We start from the raw sequence: 19,291 nt of genomic DNA, 5'->3' as shown, positions 1-19,291 counted from the left end.
CTTTTGAAATAGGGCATCATTCATCGAGACCTCAAGCCCGTTAACTTGTTTCTAGATTCTCACGGCCGCATCAAAATCGGCGACTTTGGCCTCGCAACCACGCACGGTATGACACGAGGAGGCATGGGCCCTGATTTACCAGATTCAGTTGACAAGACCCAGTCTTCCAAGAGCAGCTCGACCACCAAAGAAAGCATGACGGGTAAAGTCGGCACGGCGTTGTATGTGGCACCGGAGCTGGGTAACCGCCCCGGCGTACGAGTGAAATACAGTCAAAAGGTTGACCTGTATAGCTTAGGGATTATCTTCTTCGAGATGTGTTACAAGCCTCTGACGACCTCGATGGAGAGAGTTAAAGTTTTAGGCAACCTTCGAACGGTATGTTGTTGCATAATGAGCTTCCTCGCGGCGGCCATGCTGGTATTTGCATCAAAGGATGACAGTTTTATTGTTTGGGACAAGAATATAGCCCCGAGGGTCAGAAAAATGCTCTGTTGTAAGAGATCGTTCAGTTTGAGGTTATATCATTTCTGCATTGTGATCAAAATCTCCCCATTAACCCGAAGACCAGCTTAAGTCTGTGGATGAAACCCTAGTGTGTGACCATTCAAATGAAAGCTATTGAGCAGTACTTTCATGTGGTACTGTTTATTATGCTGTACAAGGTGATTCTAACTTTTAAGTCTGTGGATGAAACCCTGGTGTGTGACCATTCAAATGAAAGCTATTGAGCAGTACTTTCGTGTGGTACTGTTTATTATGCTATATAAAGTGGTTATAACTTTTAAGTCTGTGGATGAAACCCTGGTGTGTGACCATTCAAATGAAAGCTATTGAGCAGAACTTTCATGTGGTACTGTACAATGTAGTCTAACTGTTCAGTCCTGAGATTGCTGTTCGTGCCTGATTCTCTGTAGAACTTCAATTTAGGTTATCTCGATTTGTATCTATCTACGCATAGTTTCTGTTTTATTTTTATTTAAATCCAAAGTTTTCTCTCAATTATAAATTAGTTCATGGGTTTTTTTTTTTTTCTTTCATTTCATTTCAGGAACGAATCATTTTCCCGGGAGAGTTTGACCACAAGCGCCTCGCGAAAGAAACGATCGTCCTCAAATGGCTTCTCAAGCACAACCCCGAGGAGCGTCCCACCTCCCAAGAGCTCCTTCAAAGCCAGTACATACCCCCCAAGATCGAAGACGGCCAGTTGGACGAGGTACTTAAACACACGCTTGCATCAACAAACTCTACTCGCTACCAGCGACTGATGAAAGCCATGTTCTCTCAACATGTCTCGTCAGTCAAGGACGTTACGTACGATATTGACGTCTACGCTGGGCAGGTATCTCCATGCGCGATCCTTGCGCAGCAAATGGTTCACGAAAACGTGAAGTCCGTTTTCCTGCGACACGGCGCGTTGCGGTTGAGGACGTCGTTGCTCGTGCCTCGCACGAAGCTATTTGAGCAGCTGGAACTTGCGGTTAATGTTATGGATCACAGTGGCACGCTTGTCACGCTTCCGTACGATCTCAGGGTACCGTTCGCGCGTTATGTCGCGCGAAACGGCATTGTGCACATGAAGAGGTTTGACATCGGCTGCGTGTACCGTGATAAGCGAATTCTGGGTTCGCATCCCAAAGAATTGTACGAATGCGTCTTTGATATCGTGACCGGTACACCGGAAAACCTCGTTCCCGACGCCGAGGTGCTTCTGTCGGTGGCCGAGATTATCCGAGAGTTTCCGTCGCTGAATTCTCGTAATTACTACATCAGAGTGAATCACGCTGCTCTGATGAAATGTTATTTGGCTTCCGTGGGCATCTCGGACGAGAGACAGTTGGAATTACTGGCGATTCTTCAAGAGATTCGCAGCGAAAAAGACAGAAATGTTCAAATCCACGCGTTCGTCGAGAGCTTGCAGCTCAGCGAACACACAGCTACTGCGCTGTATGACTTTTTGGACTTTGAAGGCCCTGTAAAAAAGTTGCGAGAGCACCTAATCGGGACCATGAAGCGAAAAACTTGGGTCGGCCAGGCTGCGCGCCAGTCGTTTCACGATCTCGAAGAGATCGCGTCGCACGTTGAAGCGTTTGGAATCGATTTACCCGTGGTCGTTGATACTTCCATGGTGTACAACTTCAATCATTTCTCGGGGTTGATTTTTCAGTTTGTGGCTGCGAACAAACGGAAGCGGAAGCGAGGTGGTGTTGACATTCTCGCCGCGGGTGGTCGATACGACAAGCTGATAAGTCACTTCCGTCGAGGAGCAGAAGCTACTCACCCCTCCCCTGGTGCGGTGGGTGTGAGTATCGCCATCGAGAAAATAGTCGCAGCTGTTCTGGAGGACGAAGAGGACACGATTCCCAGCGCCTATGACGTCTTTGTGTGTTCTGCGGGACACAATCCTATGTTGGCTGAGCGCATGCGTATCGCGCGTGATTTGTGGAAGGCTGGGATCCGGGCAACAATTTGTTATGATTCTAAGGACATGATTCCTCTAGAGGAACTGCAGGAGTTTTGTAAGCAAGGAGGAATTCAACATATGGTGGTTTTAAAAGAACAAGAAACAGGCAGTGTCAGGGTAAGTCAAATAAATGAAGTTTATTTTGGTTTATTTGTCTTTCAGTTGGATTCCTGGAGTACTTAAGAGGTATTTTAATTACAGAATTACTTGGCAGCAGATGTAAGAGGAAAAAAAATGGCGGTTCGGTGGCAGAACACTCAAACAGTGGCAAGCGCGCGAGAATGTGTAACTGGTGGGAAGCGCGGTAAAATATTTCCCAAACCTGGCCCTTCCAGCTGCTTAACGCGGGAAAGCATCTTGTCCATAGCTAGCCCTAGCCCTAGAATCTTAAAGGGAGCCTGTTCATAGAGTAATAGAAAAATGATTTCTGCACTAAATCTTCAACAAACCGTCTTTGGGTGCGTGAAATTGTTAAACTCAAAACTCCTCAATTTGTACCTGCGATTTGTTGTCTTTCTTTGCTTGTTTGTGTGTTTGTTTGCTTTTTTGCTCCATGTAATTTAGATTAGTCAGTCAGTCAGCTGCTTTCCTTTTACTTATAGGTGCGCTCTTTAGACAAAGAAAAGATTGTCGAATCTCGAGTCCAGATAAAGGACCTTGTGGACCATCTTCAAGGGAAGCTCTCCACAAGGCCTGAAACCGCTGAGTCCTCTGCACCCCTTAGTAACAAAGGAACAGGGACACAGAGCGGTAACGAGCCAACTTCTACGTTTGCCCCAGAAATGAAGGTCTCGTTTAAAACACAGGAGAAGATGGCGTGGAACACTAAGAAGAGATACGAGAGTTTAATGATGTCCAGGATAAAACCTTCCCTGACTCACATCAATGCGAAAAGCGCCGTTGAAGTGATCGGGGTTAGTATAAAACCGTTTTAATTTATTCAGTTCTGTTCGTTTGTCGTAACGTTTTGATCTACCACTGCTACCAGCAATTCAAGCTCTTTAAAGTCTGGTTTAATCTAATCCACTGCATTAGAGTAGCCAGGTGATTTACAGAGGTGAAAAACTACGATTCTCAGTTGAGTTAGGCATGACGGAAGTTCAAACGTTAAAATTGTGTTGTTGGGCACGGGCAACTGGCTTCGTTGCCAGTGGCAACTTATCGGCGTTTGACGTCATTAGCAGCAAAGCGACGCACGGCTGTTGATATTGTTACCATTGGAAACGAGGAAAGTTACCCGTGACAACAACGTAATTTTAAGGCCTTCGTCACCACAGCTCCGTCGCGCCCTACTCAACTGATAATCGTAGTGTACCGCGCGCTCGCCGGCAGTCTCTGCCAAAACTGCCGTTAGTTATTACGAAAGTTTCAAATTTCCGAAATGCGCCAGTTTCAAGCCATAGGTGAGGACAATAGCTAACCGTCAATGGCAGCTTTGTACAGTATATGCATCGAGGATTTGATAATCGTTACCCTTCTTGTGACCTAGCCCATTATTTGCTTTCGCACGCCTCTTTTTGGAACGTTTTCTCGTACAATTCTTCCGCATTTTCCGACTCTTTCGTAGTTGTTTTAAACTTAGTGGAGTCATATCGTTACCAAAAAAACAAGATACAATACCATTCTATTCTAAAATACAAAGAACGATATACAAAGGTGAAACAGTGCGATTCATTTGCATCTGCTACTCATAGAAAGACACGTGATCCGAGACAAATTTTACGTGGTCCTTGTAATTTCATTTTTGTCCAGCTTACGTCCATCCTCTCCATCGCAAGTCCGCGCCACCTTTTGATGAGTTCAGGTCGTTTGCTGCAGACTCCTCTACAAACTGTAATAATTGTTTTCGATTATTTTTCGATCCAGGTGTGCGTTTTAGCTTGGTAGCTGGAGGTTTGGCACCCACGTAGTTCGCAGCCACATCGACTTGACTCGATCGAGTTCGCTCCTACGTCAGTATCTGACTTCCGCATCTTGAATCATTCCATATCCTGTTTTTATTATTAAAGAATATCCAACTATCTATGTGAATGGATGTTCGTTAGGATGTTCAAGTCAAGCATGTGATGTAACCGGTCGCTTCGACTAACTCAGACTTGCAAACGAAGCGAACTCACACTTTGAATTCGAACATGAAAATTAAGCCATGAAATAACTTCTTATTCATACTTGCAATAAAAAAGTTTTTAAGACATTTCATACCTCCAGCCTACCGCTATTTGGATTTGTTCTCGGTAGCCCAGAGTTCAACTCCTCGACCGCGTTGTGTAAATAACCAACTGGTCGGCCTCCCACCGGTTGGGATTCTTAATAATTTGTGTTCTATTAGCGATATTTGGTTAAAGTGTCTTCAATTAGCACAACAGTGCTAAATACATTTGACACTTAAATAAAGTTATTACTTACCAAGCGTAAAAGCCGTCAATCTTTCAAGGTCGACCGATCGATCAGCAGGCTTTGTTTAACTTTATTACTGGACGTATCCTAACCTAACCTAACCTAACCTATCCTATCCTATCCTATTCTACCCTATTCTACCCTACCCTACCCTACCCTACCCTACCCTACCCTACCCTACCCTACCCTACCCTACCCTACCCTACCCTACCCTACCCTACCCTCTCCTACCCTCTCCTACCCTACCCTACTTAGTTCATACTCAGGAGCGTTTTAAATTTTTGATCGCAGACAAAATTTGGGAGCGAACTCGAAAAACCAAAAAAGGTAGGGGTGAACTCGAAATTGAAAGTTTATGATGAGTTTAGATGAGGTGTGAACTTGGAAGGTGCGAACTCGGCTGGGTGCGAAACAGTTAGCTTCTCAAAAACAAGATAAAAACACTAGCCTTTTTTCTCTAACCTTGTTTCTTTTGTTCTTTAGGTTGACCTACCAGGTTCTGTTCTACGCAGCATGGCAGCTATTCTGGATCTGGATTCTAACGAAGATGCCTTTGACGCGAGCGTGGCAACTATTGCTGACAAAAACCCTCGCTACAAGAAATACATTGGACGTGTTTGCGACGATATCAGGGATTTGAAAGTGTCTAAGAAAGTACCAGTTGTTTTTGTGTACAGTGTAAAAGATGAAATGTTTAAAATCTTTTTCTAAAGGAAAGAGTATTTTTGTAGATATTTGTAGTCGTTAATTAAGTCAAAAGGTCGTGTTCTTTGAGTCACACAACTCTTCAAGGTGCATGTGACCAGTTTTTCCGTGTACAGTGCAAAATGCGAATTGTTTGAAATCTTTTTCTAAGGTAAGGAAGATTTTTGTAAGAGTCTTCGTAGTCGGTTATTGGGTTACACGAGATTGTCTGGTCACATACCGTTTGCTACAATTAAGTCTTTGTAGTCGTAATTAGGTCACACCAGATTGTCTGGTCACACAACGCTTACTAAGGTCGGGTTCTTTGAGTCACACAACTCTTCCAGGTACATGTGACATGTTGTTCTGTATCAGTGTAAAATACGAAATGTTTATAATCTTTTTCTAAGGGAAGGAACATTTTTTTTGTAAGAGCCTTCGTTGTCGTTTTTTAGGCAACGCAAGATTGTCTGGTCACACAATGCTCATTAAGGTCGTATTCTCTGAGTCACACAACTCTCCTAGGTGCATGTAACCAGTTGCACATGTTCTGTATACACTGTAAAGTACAAAATGTTTTAAATGTTTTTCTAAGGAAAGGAATGTTTTTGTAAGAGTCTTCATAGTCGTTAATTAGGTCACATGAGATTGTCTGGTCACACAATGCTTACTGGGGTCTTTCTTTGGGCACACATCTCTCCTAAGTGAATGTAAACAGTTGTCTTTGAGTAGAATTTTAAAGATGAAATGTTTAAAATCCTTTTCTAAGGGAAGAAATATGATGTTTTAGTCTTTCTCATGTAAGAGTCAGTGAAGTCGTTTTTTGGGTCTTTTGTTACATTCCCTGGATAGATAGATAGAGACTTTATTGAGTTATTTTTTCGTTAAAAAAAATACCTCTTAGTCGGCGCGTCGGGTATGTTATGGACGGGTCAATGGGTGAGTGAGTGAGTGAGTGAGTGAGTGAGTGAGTGAGTGAGTGAGAGATGTATGTATGTCACACCAATCAGATTGGATCTACTATGAACAGCTAATCAAATTTCTTGTTGTAAAGGTAAATGGTACGTGGGAAACACAAGGTATGTATAAACACAAGGACTTTGGTAATTGAAAAATAAAGAGTGACGTGTATGTTGCCGGTTTGTGATTTTTAGTCCGGTTTGGAGGGGTGTGTGACAGTTACATACGTACATTGGGTTGTTTTAGAGTGCATAATTTTCAGTGTAATGGTGGCTAGTTATGAACGAGATGAGTCTTGAGTTTTGAAGTAGTTCATGAGTAGTAGGTAAATGGCACGAGATATTTTTATTTTTAATTACAAAGGGTAACTTGATACTTTTGTTTTTCACAAGGAGTTAATTCAATTAGAGGTCACGAATCGTCGGTTCTAGTTCTTAAGACATTGTTTAGAGGAGACGAGACTATTTAGATTTGAAGCAGTTCTAACGTTTACAATAGTAAGTGCAGGTAACGATTGTTTTGTTCTTATTGCATGCAAATATAACGAGATATTTTTATTTTTTAGTTACAATGGGTAATTTGACACTCTTGTTTTTCACAAGGTAGTAAATTCAATTAGAGCTGACGAATCGTCACCACTTGTTCCCACGAGATGTTTACTATTTTTAGTTACAAATGGTAACTCGACACTTTTGTTTTTCATATGGGAGTAAATTCAATTAGGGCTTACAAGTTATCGGCTATTGTTCCCAGGTTAAACAAAAAAGAAGCTTTCATTTCTAGAGTGTTTTTACGTCTCTGCAGTAGCAGTTTAATATTTTTATTTGATGGGCATTTTATGACATTCTTTTCAGTCCGATATTTTTAAAGGTAAAAAGTATGAAAACTGTTCAAATGTTCTTTGAAGACTGTGTGGCACCAAGTTAAAGTGCAATTTAATTAAATCAGACTTTCAACGTGTCAGAGAGTTTTTTTTCTCTTTCTTTCAATTTTCGGTGAAGTAGTATTGTTGCGTTGTGTTGTGTAAAAAGGGTAAACTTACGACTCGTATAAAATGCGAAAAGTTCTCTTAACCTGAGTATTTTTGAGCAAAAATTCCTCTTGGGGGCTGGAAGGGCTCCCGAGGGGGTACTCCCAGAAAAATTGGTTGGGGGTGTGCGGCCCGCTTCCCAAAACTCTTACCCTATTTATGACCAAAATCTGCGATATTCCTTACCCTATTTATGACCTGACCAAAAATTCGAAACCCTATTTACGACCTGACCCTCAAATCAAAACCCTGTTTCAGACCTGCGTTATAATTAGCTCCCTAGTTCAAACCAATGTTAAATTACCGTAAATATATAAATTTGTGAAGGGCTTTTGTTGATTTTCTTTTCGATAATAATGAAAAAGTGGCTTCTTCTTAAAGCATACCCATATCAAGGCTAGAGTGCAAAAACCGTACCCTATTTATGACCAAAATGGCCAAAATCAGCTAAAATCGATACCCTATTTATAACCAAAACGGCTGAAAAACCATACCCTTCGGGGCCGCACAGACCTATATAGCCCATATAAGGGAGTCCCCTCCCCCCGGGGGAAGGGCTACGTGATCGGTGAGTGAGGGAGTTATGCATGTGCGCGTGTCAGACCAATCACAGTGTGGGTTGTATCAAAGAACGAATAAAATTGCCTGTTAGAAAATAAGACGGTATCTACATTAATCTGGAGACGTGTCAGATTACTGTAGTTTATTCAGTCAAACATTTTATGGCTTACTATTTAGTTATCTTACCATTACCGATGTAACATCTTATGTACATCATAAACTCCCAGTTTCTTTCTTGCTGTACATCGCAACCAAAAAAACTTGTCAAATCAACCAAATCATTACTGTAAACAGTTCCATGAATGCGCCTATCTCCGAGACTTATAGTTCACAAAAAAAATTACTCTTGCACGCCTTGCGTGCCTATGTTTAAGAATGTCATCAACCACCTAGCTGGGGAAAAACTCCCCTACTAATACGGGGACATAACAAAAACAAGTTAAATTAGAAGAAAATACTAAAAAAAAAAAAAAAAACCTATAGCTATTGTGGGTCACACAATACTTATTAAGTCACATTATTTGGGTCACACTCAAATAAAAGACTCTTTAAATGTTTGTAACTAAAGATTAATATATAACTAAGGCAAACGTTGTCATATTCTTACCTGTATTTTTGCGTAGCAAAAAAAAAAAAGAAAGTAAATTCTCCAAAGTAGTATCCTGCCGCTGTGGCAATTTCTGAAGCAATTCATTGTTATCCACAGGAGATCAAAATAAAGAACAGTAATTTTCAGCAACAGATAGTAAGCTGCCATCAATTACAAGACAAAGGAGAAGTGCCTGTTTTCTCCTTGCTCAATTCTTCCCGCTTGAGGACTGTCCAAGATGAGGACATAGGTCCACCGGGATCCATGTAGAGGAGTCTGATTTGTTTTGCTCAGTTTTGAATTTTCACATGGAAATAGCATCCAATCAGACACTGGATCGACCTCCTTCCCATGGCACTAGGTTGTGGGAGCCAACCCCAAATTTCCCTTACCCCAATGAAGAAGGCACAGTGTCCATACAGGCCAAACGGCCAATCAGGTTAGCACTTATCCCGGTTTCAGTAGCATGAAGCAACTAGGAATATTTCTACTCCCCCCAGGATGGGATGCTAGTCTTGTCTTGCCCAAGAAGAAATCACAATGTCCCCAGTCAGGGCTTGAACCCAGACCAATTTCAGATTCAATTCAGATTCAAGCGAATTGAACATGAGGCCATCGCCCTTTCCAAAACCAGCCTTCAAGGCCATTTCATTTATTTATTTATTTATCCATATAGCTTTTTACATCATTCACATTGGGTGTAATTTGTTCCTGCAAAACCATTAATGGAGTGAATCCTTCTGCTATTGCTAAAATAATATTAGGGAGAAAATTACCCTCAATGGCCCACTTTGAATTAAAATATATTACAGATAAATTTTCACAGGCAAAATTATATGATTATTTACCTTTTAACAAATCACAGCACAGGGCTGTTGAGCAAAGGCCCTTCTTTTCAGGCTGGAACATTAAAAAAGATTTTGAGAAAACTTCAAGTACCCCCTCCCTACCCCTCTCATATGCTGTCAAATTTCCCACCCCAATGTACTTATTGACAATGTCACTCAACCAACAATTTTTCGCGTTTTTCACACATTTTGTAAAACTTAGCATGGTCAGTGTCATATATTTTCATAAGTTTGCAGCATATTCTTACGAAACCCCGCATATCTACTAACTTCCGCATGACTAATCGAGTGGCGAGGTTTAAGTTTCGTTTGACTGAAAAAATCTGAATAGCGTGACATCGTCATAACGGTCCTTAGCAGCCACCCCCTCAGGGGTATTTCGATTCGCCAAATGCTTATAAAACTACCTACGAAAATTCATTTTACAAAATTGTCAAAATCGTTGGAAAAACTTGTTCTAGTATGTTTCAAAATTACTTTAGTAAAGCCCAAGTCATGGGTATACTATGTAACGTCATACAATTACTCTATCAATTATTGTCTTCATCTTCTTTCAATGTAGTTATCGTTGCAATGGCGCCAAACATGTAGGTCGGGACAACGTTTTTGTTGGTCACAGTTATTTCCCATGTCGGATACAACTGGAATGCTGGTCTTTCGATGACTCCCAACGTTGAATCAGTCTTAGAATCTTTCAACTTGATCGTTTTGCCGAACTCCAATCGGAAACGATCAGTGCGGGCAATTTCGTCGCCATCGGAATTCTTGATGACATAAACCTCTTTGGTAATTCCTGAACCGCTCCAACTGTATTCGATCCTGTAACTAGTCGAGTTGGTTTTCCACTGTTCTTCAATATCGTACTTGTCTGTCCAACTCCAAATCTTCTTCTTAATCACAACCGCTATCTCTTCGTCCTCGTTCAACATATACACACTCCAGGTACAGGAGACACATTTTCTTGCGTGACCGATTTCATCTCCGCTAGGAGTCAAATACAGCATGTCTTTGTAGATATCGATACCTTTGGGTCTTCGGGCGCGATACTCAGTTGGCAGCTCCCATTTCTCCGTGGCGTATGGCAGATTTTTCTCGGCTTGGTACTTCTTGACGTTCAAGCCTATAGCAAGACCGACAATCAATATCACGATAGCCACAACAACGCCGATTAGAACTCTCGTTTTGCTGCAAACGAAGTATTTGTCAGGCAGACCCATGATTTCACTAAAATCCACGAAAAATAATTAAAGAAACTTCCGTTCCTTTATAAATTTCACAGTTATTTTCCAATCTACGTCATTAAAGAACGTTGAAAACCCGCCTGTGCCAGCCACAATTGCAAACTCGGTACCAGGGTCTTATCTCTTCCTCCTTGTGACGATAATTTTCCTGTCGTAAGGCCAAACTAACATCTTCTTCTTCTTTTTTGGAGCGAAGGAAACTTGTATCGCCAAACACACACGGGCGATAAAAATAGACCTTTTGGTCCAATTACCTTAATACCTTTTATCTTATTCTGAAGAAATCAAAAGATATATTTTTCTTTCGAGAGAATTTCTCGAGCTTATTGAAGTTGAATAGGCCATTGCTGAATTACCTTGTTCCTCTGTTTCAAAACGAGTCTTCAGGCGAAACCTTTCCGGTATGAAAATGAGTTGATTTGCATGAAAATGAACCTATAGGACGAAAGACTTAAATATGAATGGGTTCGAACGAATGTACCAGGGGCGAGAGAACATACATTTCTTTGAAAAAATTGCCAAGTGGGAATCCCATATTTTTATGAGTTTGCAACGGTTTCTAACGGAGGTTCGCATATTTTCTAAATTCTGCATGATAAATCGAGCGGTGAGGTTTATTTTTTGTTTGAACGGAAAATGGAGAAATCCTGGTTGAAACCGTCCGCCACGCACTTCCGGTCTCTAGACCTGAATCACGCAATTTAAAAATAGGATATACTGTCACACAATGAAACTGTCACACAATATGAATGGACCTTGAACATCACACACATCATTCAGTTTTAAAATCATGTTTTTATTTACCATTACTAGGTAAAAAATAAATTCTTGATTATGCAAACAAAACGCGTTACATCCTTTTCTAAAAATAAACTTATGAAAGGTACATAAATGTGATATATCTCACTGTGGTGCAAATACAATGACAACAAACCGGCCGGAATCAAATTAATAAAGAATGCTGAATTTTAAATGTTCAGTGTCTATTTGAAATTTGCGCCAAGTAAGTGTGATTTTGTTCTGTTTTTACGAGTACGGTCTTTCGAGCCTGATAAATTATTTTTTTTCGTCTAAAATTGCCTGCTCAGCCCCGTTAATCAAATTTGTTTTCGTACAGCTTCATGGATTTTTTGGACATCCCTTCTTCCAGTTCCAGCTGTAACTCTTTCTGCAGCACTCTTCTTCCGTGTTGTGTCAAATTCTCGTCTTGAAAAGTGCGGAATACGAAATCGCCATCGATAACTTCACGGGCTCGTTTAAGTTGATGTAAAAGATGAGCTTCGTAAAGCTTTGGATCACTAGTGTAAACGGTCACATACCAGTGCATACAATTTACTGTTCGCGACAATACCCCGAAGCTGACTGATCTTGGACAATCACCATCGCTACATTTCTCGACGGCAAAGTACAGATCCCTTTCTTGCTGCAAGTAATCGATATTTGTTCGTGAGGGCTCGATAGGGAAAAAATCCAGGATGATCACGTTGTCTGGGAACAATTTCTGTGCCCCAGAGCTAGAGAAAATAACATCGCATAGATATTCTTTCGTGCAAGCCTCGATCTGGATGGATTTTGTACTTGTGGAAAAGTGATGCAATTGAAGAGCGGTCTTCCTTATGACGCAAGAACTCAAAATGTCCAACTGCGCAAGTTTGGTCACAGAAGGATAATTCTCTAAAGTTGTGAATCGTTCGCGACACACGCTCGGATAATGTCTTCGTACGAACTCGTTCATTGCTTGTGATAGCTGACTAAAAATACCTTGTCCGCGAAACTCCGGCAAAGTCCGTCCTGCTCGGCGGATGGATGTCCGTTCGTCATCGACAACGGAACTCGCAACCAAACCCACGAGCTTGTCGCCAGAATGAGCGAGCATAACAGCAACTTTGTCCATCGTCATCCACGTATGGTATGTCGGTGGAAGATAGTCGTGTCCATGGTAGATGCCTTCTGACAATTTCAGGATTTCGTCGAAGTCAGTCGGTCTGGCGAGACGAAAAGTCAGCTCTAGGTTCATAATCGACTATATTCTCACACGCTTCGCAAACTTCACAAGTTTTGAAGATCGCAGTGCTTGTCTTCTGTGCACTAAAATTACTAAACGTGCGGCACTCCTGAAAGCTTACCGAAACCTAATTTGATTGTCTTACAACCTTCTCTAGACATTTGCTTTGATCACAGCTTACATGTTCTGATGACATCGACTGAACAAGCACGCACTTCCGATTTCTATTATTCCGAGTTGCCCTGAATCGCGCAACTAAAAATATGATATATTGTCACACAATTACATGTAAACTGTCACATAATATTACTGGAAGTTTCACGTTAACATCAAAAACAACAATTTATTAAGGTGTTTCCATAACAATACATGGTATTACATATATAAACTAAAGAAAATATAATAACATTGAAAAGGAAAATCAACAGTTTATCGACATACATTATACAGTAGTACAAAACTTTTGCATTAATTAGCTGCTTACGTCAGACGCTCTTTGGGTTCGTCACGCAATCTTCCTCACCCTCTGGTTTAACTCGATACTATTGAGTTAAACAAGTAACATCAGCACTAAACTGGTCGTCTGTCCTCTCAAAATTATAGCTACAGCTGTGGCAGTTTCTGTAATGAATTATTTTAAAGGGAGGGTTTCACGGCTCGGCGCATGTGCAAGCTACAACATTACATGATATTAATTATTCAGTTTCATTGTTTATAAAACAATCGGAAGCATGCGAATGACTCTTGGGGAAAATTTCATGGTCAGTCGCGAAAACATGACGATATAGGTGAGATTTCTCATTAGAATTCATTTGGCATGTTCCGACCCCACGCATAAAGTACATTTTCGTTTTCGTATCAACAAGCTATATTTCAGAAATTACAGATTATAGTTTGTTGAAAGCGTAATGATAGCCTTTGAGTAGCTACACGGCTACACGAAGGCTAGCAGAATGACTGGTGTCCGAATTTTACGGAAGATATAAACGGATTTAGACAGAAAATGGCGAATTTAAAATTGAACATCGAACATTGTTGTACGGGCCGAAGCAGGGACCCGACGAACGAGTTATGTACTCACATCTGATTGGTTTATAGACAATGGAATTGGGCAGGGCTACGTCACAGTTTGCACATGCGTCGAACCGTGAAACTGTCCTTTAAAGTGAATAATCTACTACCCTGGGTCCCAGAGGGTTTTTGTTTTTGTTGTTGTTGTTGTTGTTGTTTTGTTTTGTTTTGTTTTCGTGGCGATCGTTCAATGTCTTCCCAGTAATTTTGACGTCTTTGCTGCTTACAGCTTGCAGCCAAGTCCACACCATCCGAAAATTGAACAAGATACCCGTTTATCGTAATACACAATCGAGCCCTTTTTCCAACCCAGATACTTGAACAACTCTCAGCGTAAGTAGCAAGCGTTCCGGTACGAAGAGCATTTTTTTTCACATCCTAGCCGCGCACAAATTACAGCGAGAGCAAAAAAAAAAAAAAAAAAAGGCAGGGTGTGATGCGGCAGGGAGACTTGAGAATGTGGAGATTAGGGTTTGTCTTTTATCACTTTGCCCAATAAATCCTTTTCCTCCTTATCTTATATGTTTCATCAAGAGAAAATGCTGTTCCTCATTTTCTCTTTTCTCTTGGTTTCATATATTATAAACCAGACACATTTTTCAATTGTTGCGGCCCTTTCCGCATGCGCCAGCCGGCGCTATGGGGAAGAGTGAGTGATTTTTTTAATTACGACATTTTATTCAGTTGTACACGTCTGGTTTTTTTTTTTTTTTTTTTTTTTTTTTTTTAACTCATGGACAGAAACAAAAATGAAGGTGATGCAGACCTTCAAAGAAACCGTTGAGCCAAAAAAGAGTCGGAACATGCACATTGGGTTCTGGTTCATACTTAATTCACCCCTCAAAAAGCTCCAAGGCTAGGGCGGATACCAGTGGCCGATCTAGGGCCCCCTCCCCCCGCCTCCCTCCCTTATTTTGGGTAAAAAAAGAAAAAATCACAGAGGGAAGAAAAGCTGGCAGGGCAAGCAAACCAAAACCCTGGCCCCAGGCCCCCTTAGCTAAAGGTCTGGATCCGCCCCTGCATACAGGATTTTGGAGAGGGGTTCGATACACGTATCGCACTAAGACGGTCCCCTTTAAGGGGGTTCTGGGGACATCCAATCCCCGCAAAAATTTTAAACTTGAGGACCAAAGGGCCCGCCCGCCCGCCCGCCCGCCCGCCCGCCCGCCCGCCCGCCCGACCGACCGAACCGGATCATTTCAGGCGGGATCATTTCGGGGTCGATTTGGGGATCATTTCAGGGTTGGGGCCATTTCGGGGTCGATTTGGGGATCATTTCAAGGTTGGGGCCATTTGGGGGTCGATTTAGGGATCATTTCGGGGTCGATTTGGGCATCATTTCAGGGTCGATTTGGGGATCATTTCAGGGTTGAGGATCATTTCGGGGGCTGAGCGGTCTTGAACATATTTTAATCAGAAGCAAGCTTAGTTATTCAACTTCACTTACTGAAAACAGGCTTACTCAAGCAAGACGAATTTCAATGCTCTAGCCCTGAACACTCAAACTCTTACATCCGTCAACTCCTGGGGAAAAACGCGCTTATACCGTCTTACTTCATCACCTGCTCAAAAGCCGCCAGGGCAAATGTTGTCTTTAGAATCCCTGGCTTATCCTACAGGCATCGCGTCGCTGTTACTCTTCGTGATGTTGTTCCTCTACTGGTATGGAACGCGAGGCTTCGCCGACCTAAAGAAACTCAACGTCCCTGGTCCCAAACCTCTTCCATTCCTGGGAAGCTTTTTACATCTAAGGAAATATAACGGACTGCATCTGCTGTGTGTAGACTACGTTATGAAGTACGGCAAAATGTTCGCTATCTGTCTGGGTACTCAGCCAACGCTTGTCATTACTGAACCAGAATTAGCAAAGCAGATAATGACAAGGGACTTTCACAAGTTCCGCAATCATTTCATTGTACAAAGAACACGCTTTCCTCTCAACCTCTTGGAGGCAAAGGACGAAACGTGGAAGAGAATCCGTAACATACTAACGCCCACGTTTAGCGCGGGAAAAATGAAGTTGATGGTGCCATTGATCGAGAAGTGTTGTGACACGCTCGTGGAGAAACTTGAAAATGTTGCTGATTCACGTGAGTAATGAATTTTTTTCAGTCTGCTCGAAACGAATTGAATTTAGTCATAAATAACCTAGCTGAGGTGTTAGGCATTGCCTGAGATACTATGGGGGAGAGATAATACACGTACTTTTTCTTTTTTTTTAAGAATACGTTTTATCAGAAGAATTTCGAGGCTAAAATTTGCGAAATTTTAAGAATGTTTTAAGAATATCCCGAGGCAAAGATTTTGAAAAGAATATAATTTTGTGCGGTGAAAATATGTAAATATAATCCAGTTATATGTTTTTAACTAAATCGTAAAAAAAATCCGCCCTTCTCTAGCGGCAACACTAGCCAAAAAGCAACAAAAACAACCCTAGCTGCCATATGTTCGATGCTACCAACATTTCTACAAGAAGTTATGTGCATCAACAGGCTTTAGTTATATAACGCCTGCAGGCTGGCCATGGCTGGCAAAAATACATTCGAGAACAGAAACGTCATACGCCATAATTTAAGAATATTCACAAGAATATTTCCAGCTTAAGATCGGCAGAAAAATAAGAATGTTCAGAGTTTCCATTCACTAAAAGACTACATCATTTACATGGACCTTAGGACCGAAGAGGTCTACTAAAATTACTCAACCGAAAACGTACATTCATGTAAAAGAAACACTATGGAAATAGTACATTCATACATACATTGCTAGGGCAGGTGGGGGCAGAATATGGCAACCTTAGGGTTGGTGTGGACCTGCCATAAAATTTAACTAACCTAATATTTATACAAAAAAAAGGAAATCTAAAGATCAGCTCAGAAAACTCTTCGAATCTTTGTATGATGTCACTATTTCTGTATGGATTAGAAGTGTCGGCTCTGTTTTTAAAGGCAAACATCTAGATTGAATTGGCACCTTCATTAGGCGAGCCCATCGAGTTGGCTATACAAATAAGATCATTCTGATATCTGATGTTATAAAGAATAGGGACATGCAGTGCTCTGTTTAAGAGAACCACTGATGACACAGGTCATATATTGTATAACTTGCTTCCACCTAAACGTAACAGGACTCTTAGAGATATGGGTCATGACTTCATACTCCCTAGAGTGAAAACTGAACGGTTTAAACGGGCTTTTGTAAATAGATGTCTTTTTAGATTCATTTAATATCTGTTTTAACTTATCATAACTTTGTGATACGTATGACTGGTTTTTAGCTTAATTTATTATTGATTGTAAAGTCACACGTATGCTGTGCGTGATCTTTTGAAAAAGACTTTTCACTCATTCATAAACAAGCCTCTTTTTCAAATTGGATATGATCGAGAGACCTGGACGCATTTTTTAAGTCTTCCTTTATATAAAAGGCGGCAAGGATGAAGCGTCCCTGATGACTTAATTTAGGGATAGCATTCCATACGACGGGGCCCCTATACCTTGCGCTATTTCTACCAACTTCACTATTATGCTTCTAAATTTATAGTTGTTAACAGTGTTGCGTATTCCAAGCAGGGTTGTGAGTTGCTCGGGTAAAATGTTATAGCAAGGAGCCTCCGCTTGTTGCATGAGTTAGTTGTTACAAGTTGGAACCATAATGTCTAAAGTGGTCCTCATAATCCCTTGAAACGTACATCTCTTGCAGACCACAATGTGGATATGCAGGAATGGCTCAGCAAGCTAACACTGGAACTGATTTTATCGACGGCTTTTGGTGTGGACGCGAACATTCAAGTGGGAGAGAACATCGAAATGCTGGAGAACGCAAAGAGATTTTTTCAAGTTCCGCCAATCGTCCGACGCTTAGCTCGCCTTCCAGTCGCCGGCACAATCGTTGAGTTGTTGGCACGTCTCCGAGGGAGCCTGAACTATTTTCGAGACTTAGCGCAACATGTCATCAAAACCCGACGTGAGCAGGGTGCCACAGGACGGAAAGATCTGCTTCAACTTATGATCAATGCCCATGATGAGAAGACCACAGGGAATGTCGGCAGACTTACCGATGAGGAGATCGTGGCCCAATCAGTGCTTTTCCTATTGGCTGGCTCCGATACAACAGGCAACACGTTGAGCTTCACTGTTTACTTCCTGGCGATGAATCCAGATGTGCAAGAAAAGCTGAGGAAGCACATTAAAGAGGCCATGGATTCCAATGCCGACGAGTCTTTGTACGATGTGGCCAAGAGTATCGATTACCTTGATTACGTCATTAAGGAGACTCTGCGGTTGTGTCCGACGATACCAATGATCAACCGCGAATGTTCTGAAGATCATGACCTGAATGGAATGCACATTCCTGCTGGAACAGAGATTGTGTTTGCTACTTATGCAATGCATCATGACCCTGATGCGTGGCCCGACCCGGAGAAGTTTGATCCCGAGAGATTCCGCGGTCCCGACAAGGACGCCCGCCATGCCTTCCAGTTCCTACCGTTTGGTGGCGGGCCCAGAAGCTGCATTGCTATGAGGTTCGCCCTGATGGAGATCAAGATTGTTCTGATGAGAATCCTGATGAAGTACAAATTTGAAAGGTCTCCCGAAACACAAGTACCTTTGGATATCTATGCGGGCTTCACGCTGACGGCAAAAGATGGCGTGCTAGTCAGAGTTTGTACCATCTAGAAAAATAGGTACCCAAAGGGTACTTGTGTGAGATACTCATTTGCGTTAATAGACACGAGCCGATGACATTAGTGGTATCCCACACAAATATTCAATTGTCAAATGCATCGTTTTCACGTGACGTCAACATTTTCTAAACTCCAAAACTAATAAAGAGGGCGGGGGGGGGGGGGGGCGCTCAGGTACTGTGAAAGATCCCGCTGAGGACCACCTGAGGCTGTACACCCCAAGAGATATTAAAACCGCTTTTTAACCCCTAAAAGGTAGGTGCCCTCCCCCCGCACACACACACACAACCCGGTGGTAACGCTTCTGCGTGATCACCAAAGCTAACGTAGATGTTAAAGTTAGTAGAGGACGTGCGACCAAGTACAGTGGTAAAATCCTTCTCATTTTCCTTGCTATTTTAAGCGTAAAACTAGGGCGTATGGGTTAATTATCAAATCCCCTTTATTAAAACGAAAATTAAGTTAAACTGGTGTTTGTACTAATAACGATTCCGTATCAAAAAGCGTGACATTCCCCGCACTACATGTGTTACGTTATTATTATTATTATCATCATCATCATCATCATTATTATTATTATTATTATCATTATTATTGTTATTATTTCTTACGCAGGATTCAAAAGGTCGAGTGCAGACATGCATAATACATTTCTATTGTTCAAACGTTCTCTTCCTTGAAACTCAGAGAAATGTAATCAAATAAAAGTTTTGCTTTTTCCGTTTCTCTGTTGCATCAGCCCTTTCTTACTATC

General features: G+C 41.6%; 4 protein-coding genes across 4 annotated transcripts in view; 2 read left to right on the top strand and 2 right to left on the bottom strand.

Annotated features, from left to right (window-relative positions):
- LOC110053369 (eIF-2-alpha kinase GCN2-like) overlaps positions 1-8,837 on the top strand; it is a 28,702-nt gene extending 19,865 nt beyond the window's left edge. Inside the window, exons 17-20 of the mRNA XM_020759590.2 lie at positions 13-378; positions 1,052-2,581; positions 3,067-3,378; positions 5,345-8,837. Of these exons, the coding sequence (XP_020615249.2) occupies positions 13-378; positions 1,052-2,581; positions 3,067-3,378; positions 5,345-5,572 (2,436 nt within the window). The 3' untranslated portion in view covers positions 5,573-8,837. The remainder of the gene's footprint in view (positions 1-12; positions 379-1,051; positions 2,582-3,066; positions 3,379-5,344) is intronic.
- A 469-nt stretch (positions 8,838-9,306) lies between these two features.
- LOC110053361 (uncharacterized) lies at positions 9,307-11,181 on the bottom strand. Its single transcript, XM_089297157.1, has one exon. It carries the CDS (start codon positions 10,748-10,750, stop codon positions 10,064-10,066), a length of 687 nt encoding a protein of 228 aa, XP_089153283.1. The 5' UTR covers positions 10,751-11,181; the 3' UTR covers positions 9,307-10,063.
- A 368-nt stretch (positions 11,182-11,549) lies between these two features.
- LOC110053372 (histidine N-acetyltransferase-like) lies at positions 11,550-13,034 on the bottom strand. Its single transcript, XM_020759594.2, has one exon. It carries the CDS (start codon positions 12,789-12,791, stop codon positions 11,868-11,870), a length of 924 nt encoding a protein of 307 aa, XP_020615253.2. The 5' UTR covers positions 12,792-13,034; the 3' UTR covers positions 11,550-11,867.
- Positions 13,035-15,152: 2,118 nt separating this feature from the next.
- LOC110053368 (cytochrome P450 3A24-like) lies at positions 15,153-18,680 on the top strand. Its single transcript, XM_089296984.1, has 2 exons — positions 15,153-15,940; positions 17,553-18,680. Exons 1-2 carry the CDS (start codon positions 15,436-15,438, stop codon positions 18,527-18,529), a joined length of 1,482 nt encoding a protein of 493 aa, XP_089153110.1. The 5' UTR covers positions 15,153-15,435; the 3' UTR covers positions 18,530-18,680.
- The last annotated feature ends 611 nt before the right edge of the window (positions 18,681-19,291 follow it).

Source organism: Orbicella faveolata, unplaced genomic scaffold (genome assembly GCF_042242905.1).
Source record: "Orbicella faveolata isolate gen_17 unplaced genomic scaffold, um_ofav_v1 contig_27, whole genome shotgun sequence".
NCBI lineage: Eukaryota > Metazoa > Cnidaria > Anthozoa > Scleractinia > Merulinidae > Orbicella > Orbicella faveolata.
The sequence above is the reverse complement of the archived record's forward strand: the minus strand, read 5'-3'. Positions and strand labels throughout refer to the sequence as shown.

Bases quoted from the DNA above. Each gene is read 5' to 3' on its own strand.
- LOC110053361 (XM_089297157.1), bottom strand. From the start codon at position 10,750: ATGGGTCTGCCTGACAAATACTTCGTTTGCAGCAAAACGAGAGTTCTA.
- LOC110053368 (XM_089296984.1), top strand. From the start codon at position 15,436: ATGTTGTCTTTAGAATCCCTGGCTTATCCTACAGGCATCGCGTCGCTG. The intron at 15,941-17,552 runs GTGAGTAATGAA...CATCTCTTGCAG, and splicing joins TGAAAATGTTGCTGATTCAC to ACCACAATGTGGATATGCAG.
- LOC110053372 (XM_020759594.2), bottom strand. From the start codon at position 12,791: ATGAACCTAGAGCTGACTTTTCGTCTCGCCAGACCGACTGACTTCGAC.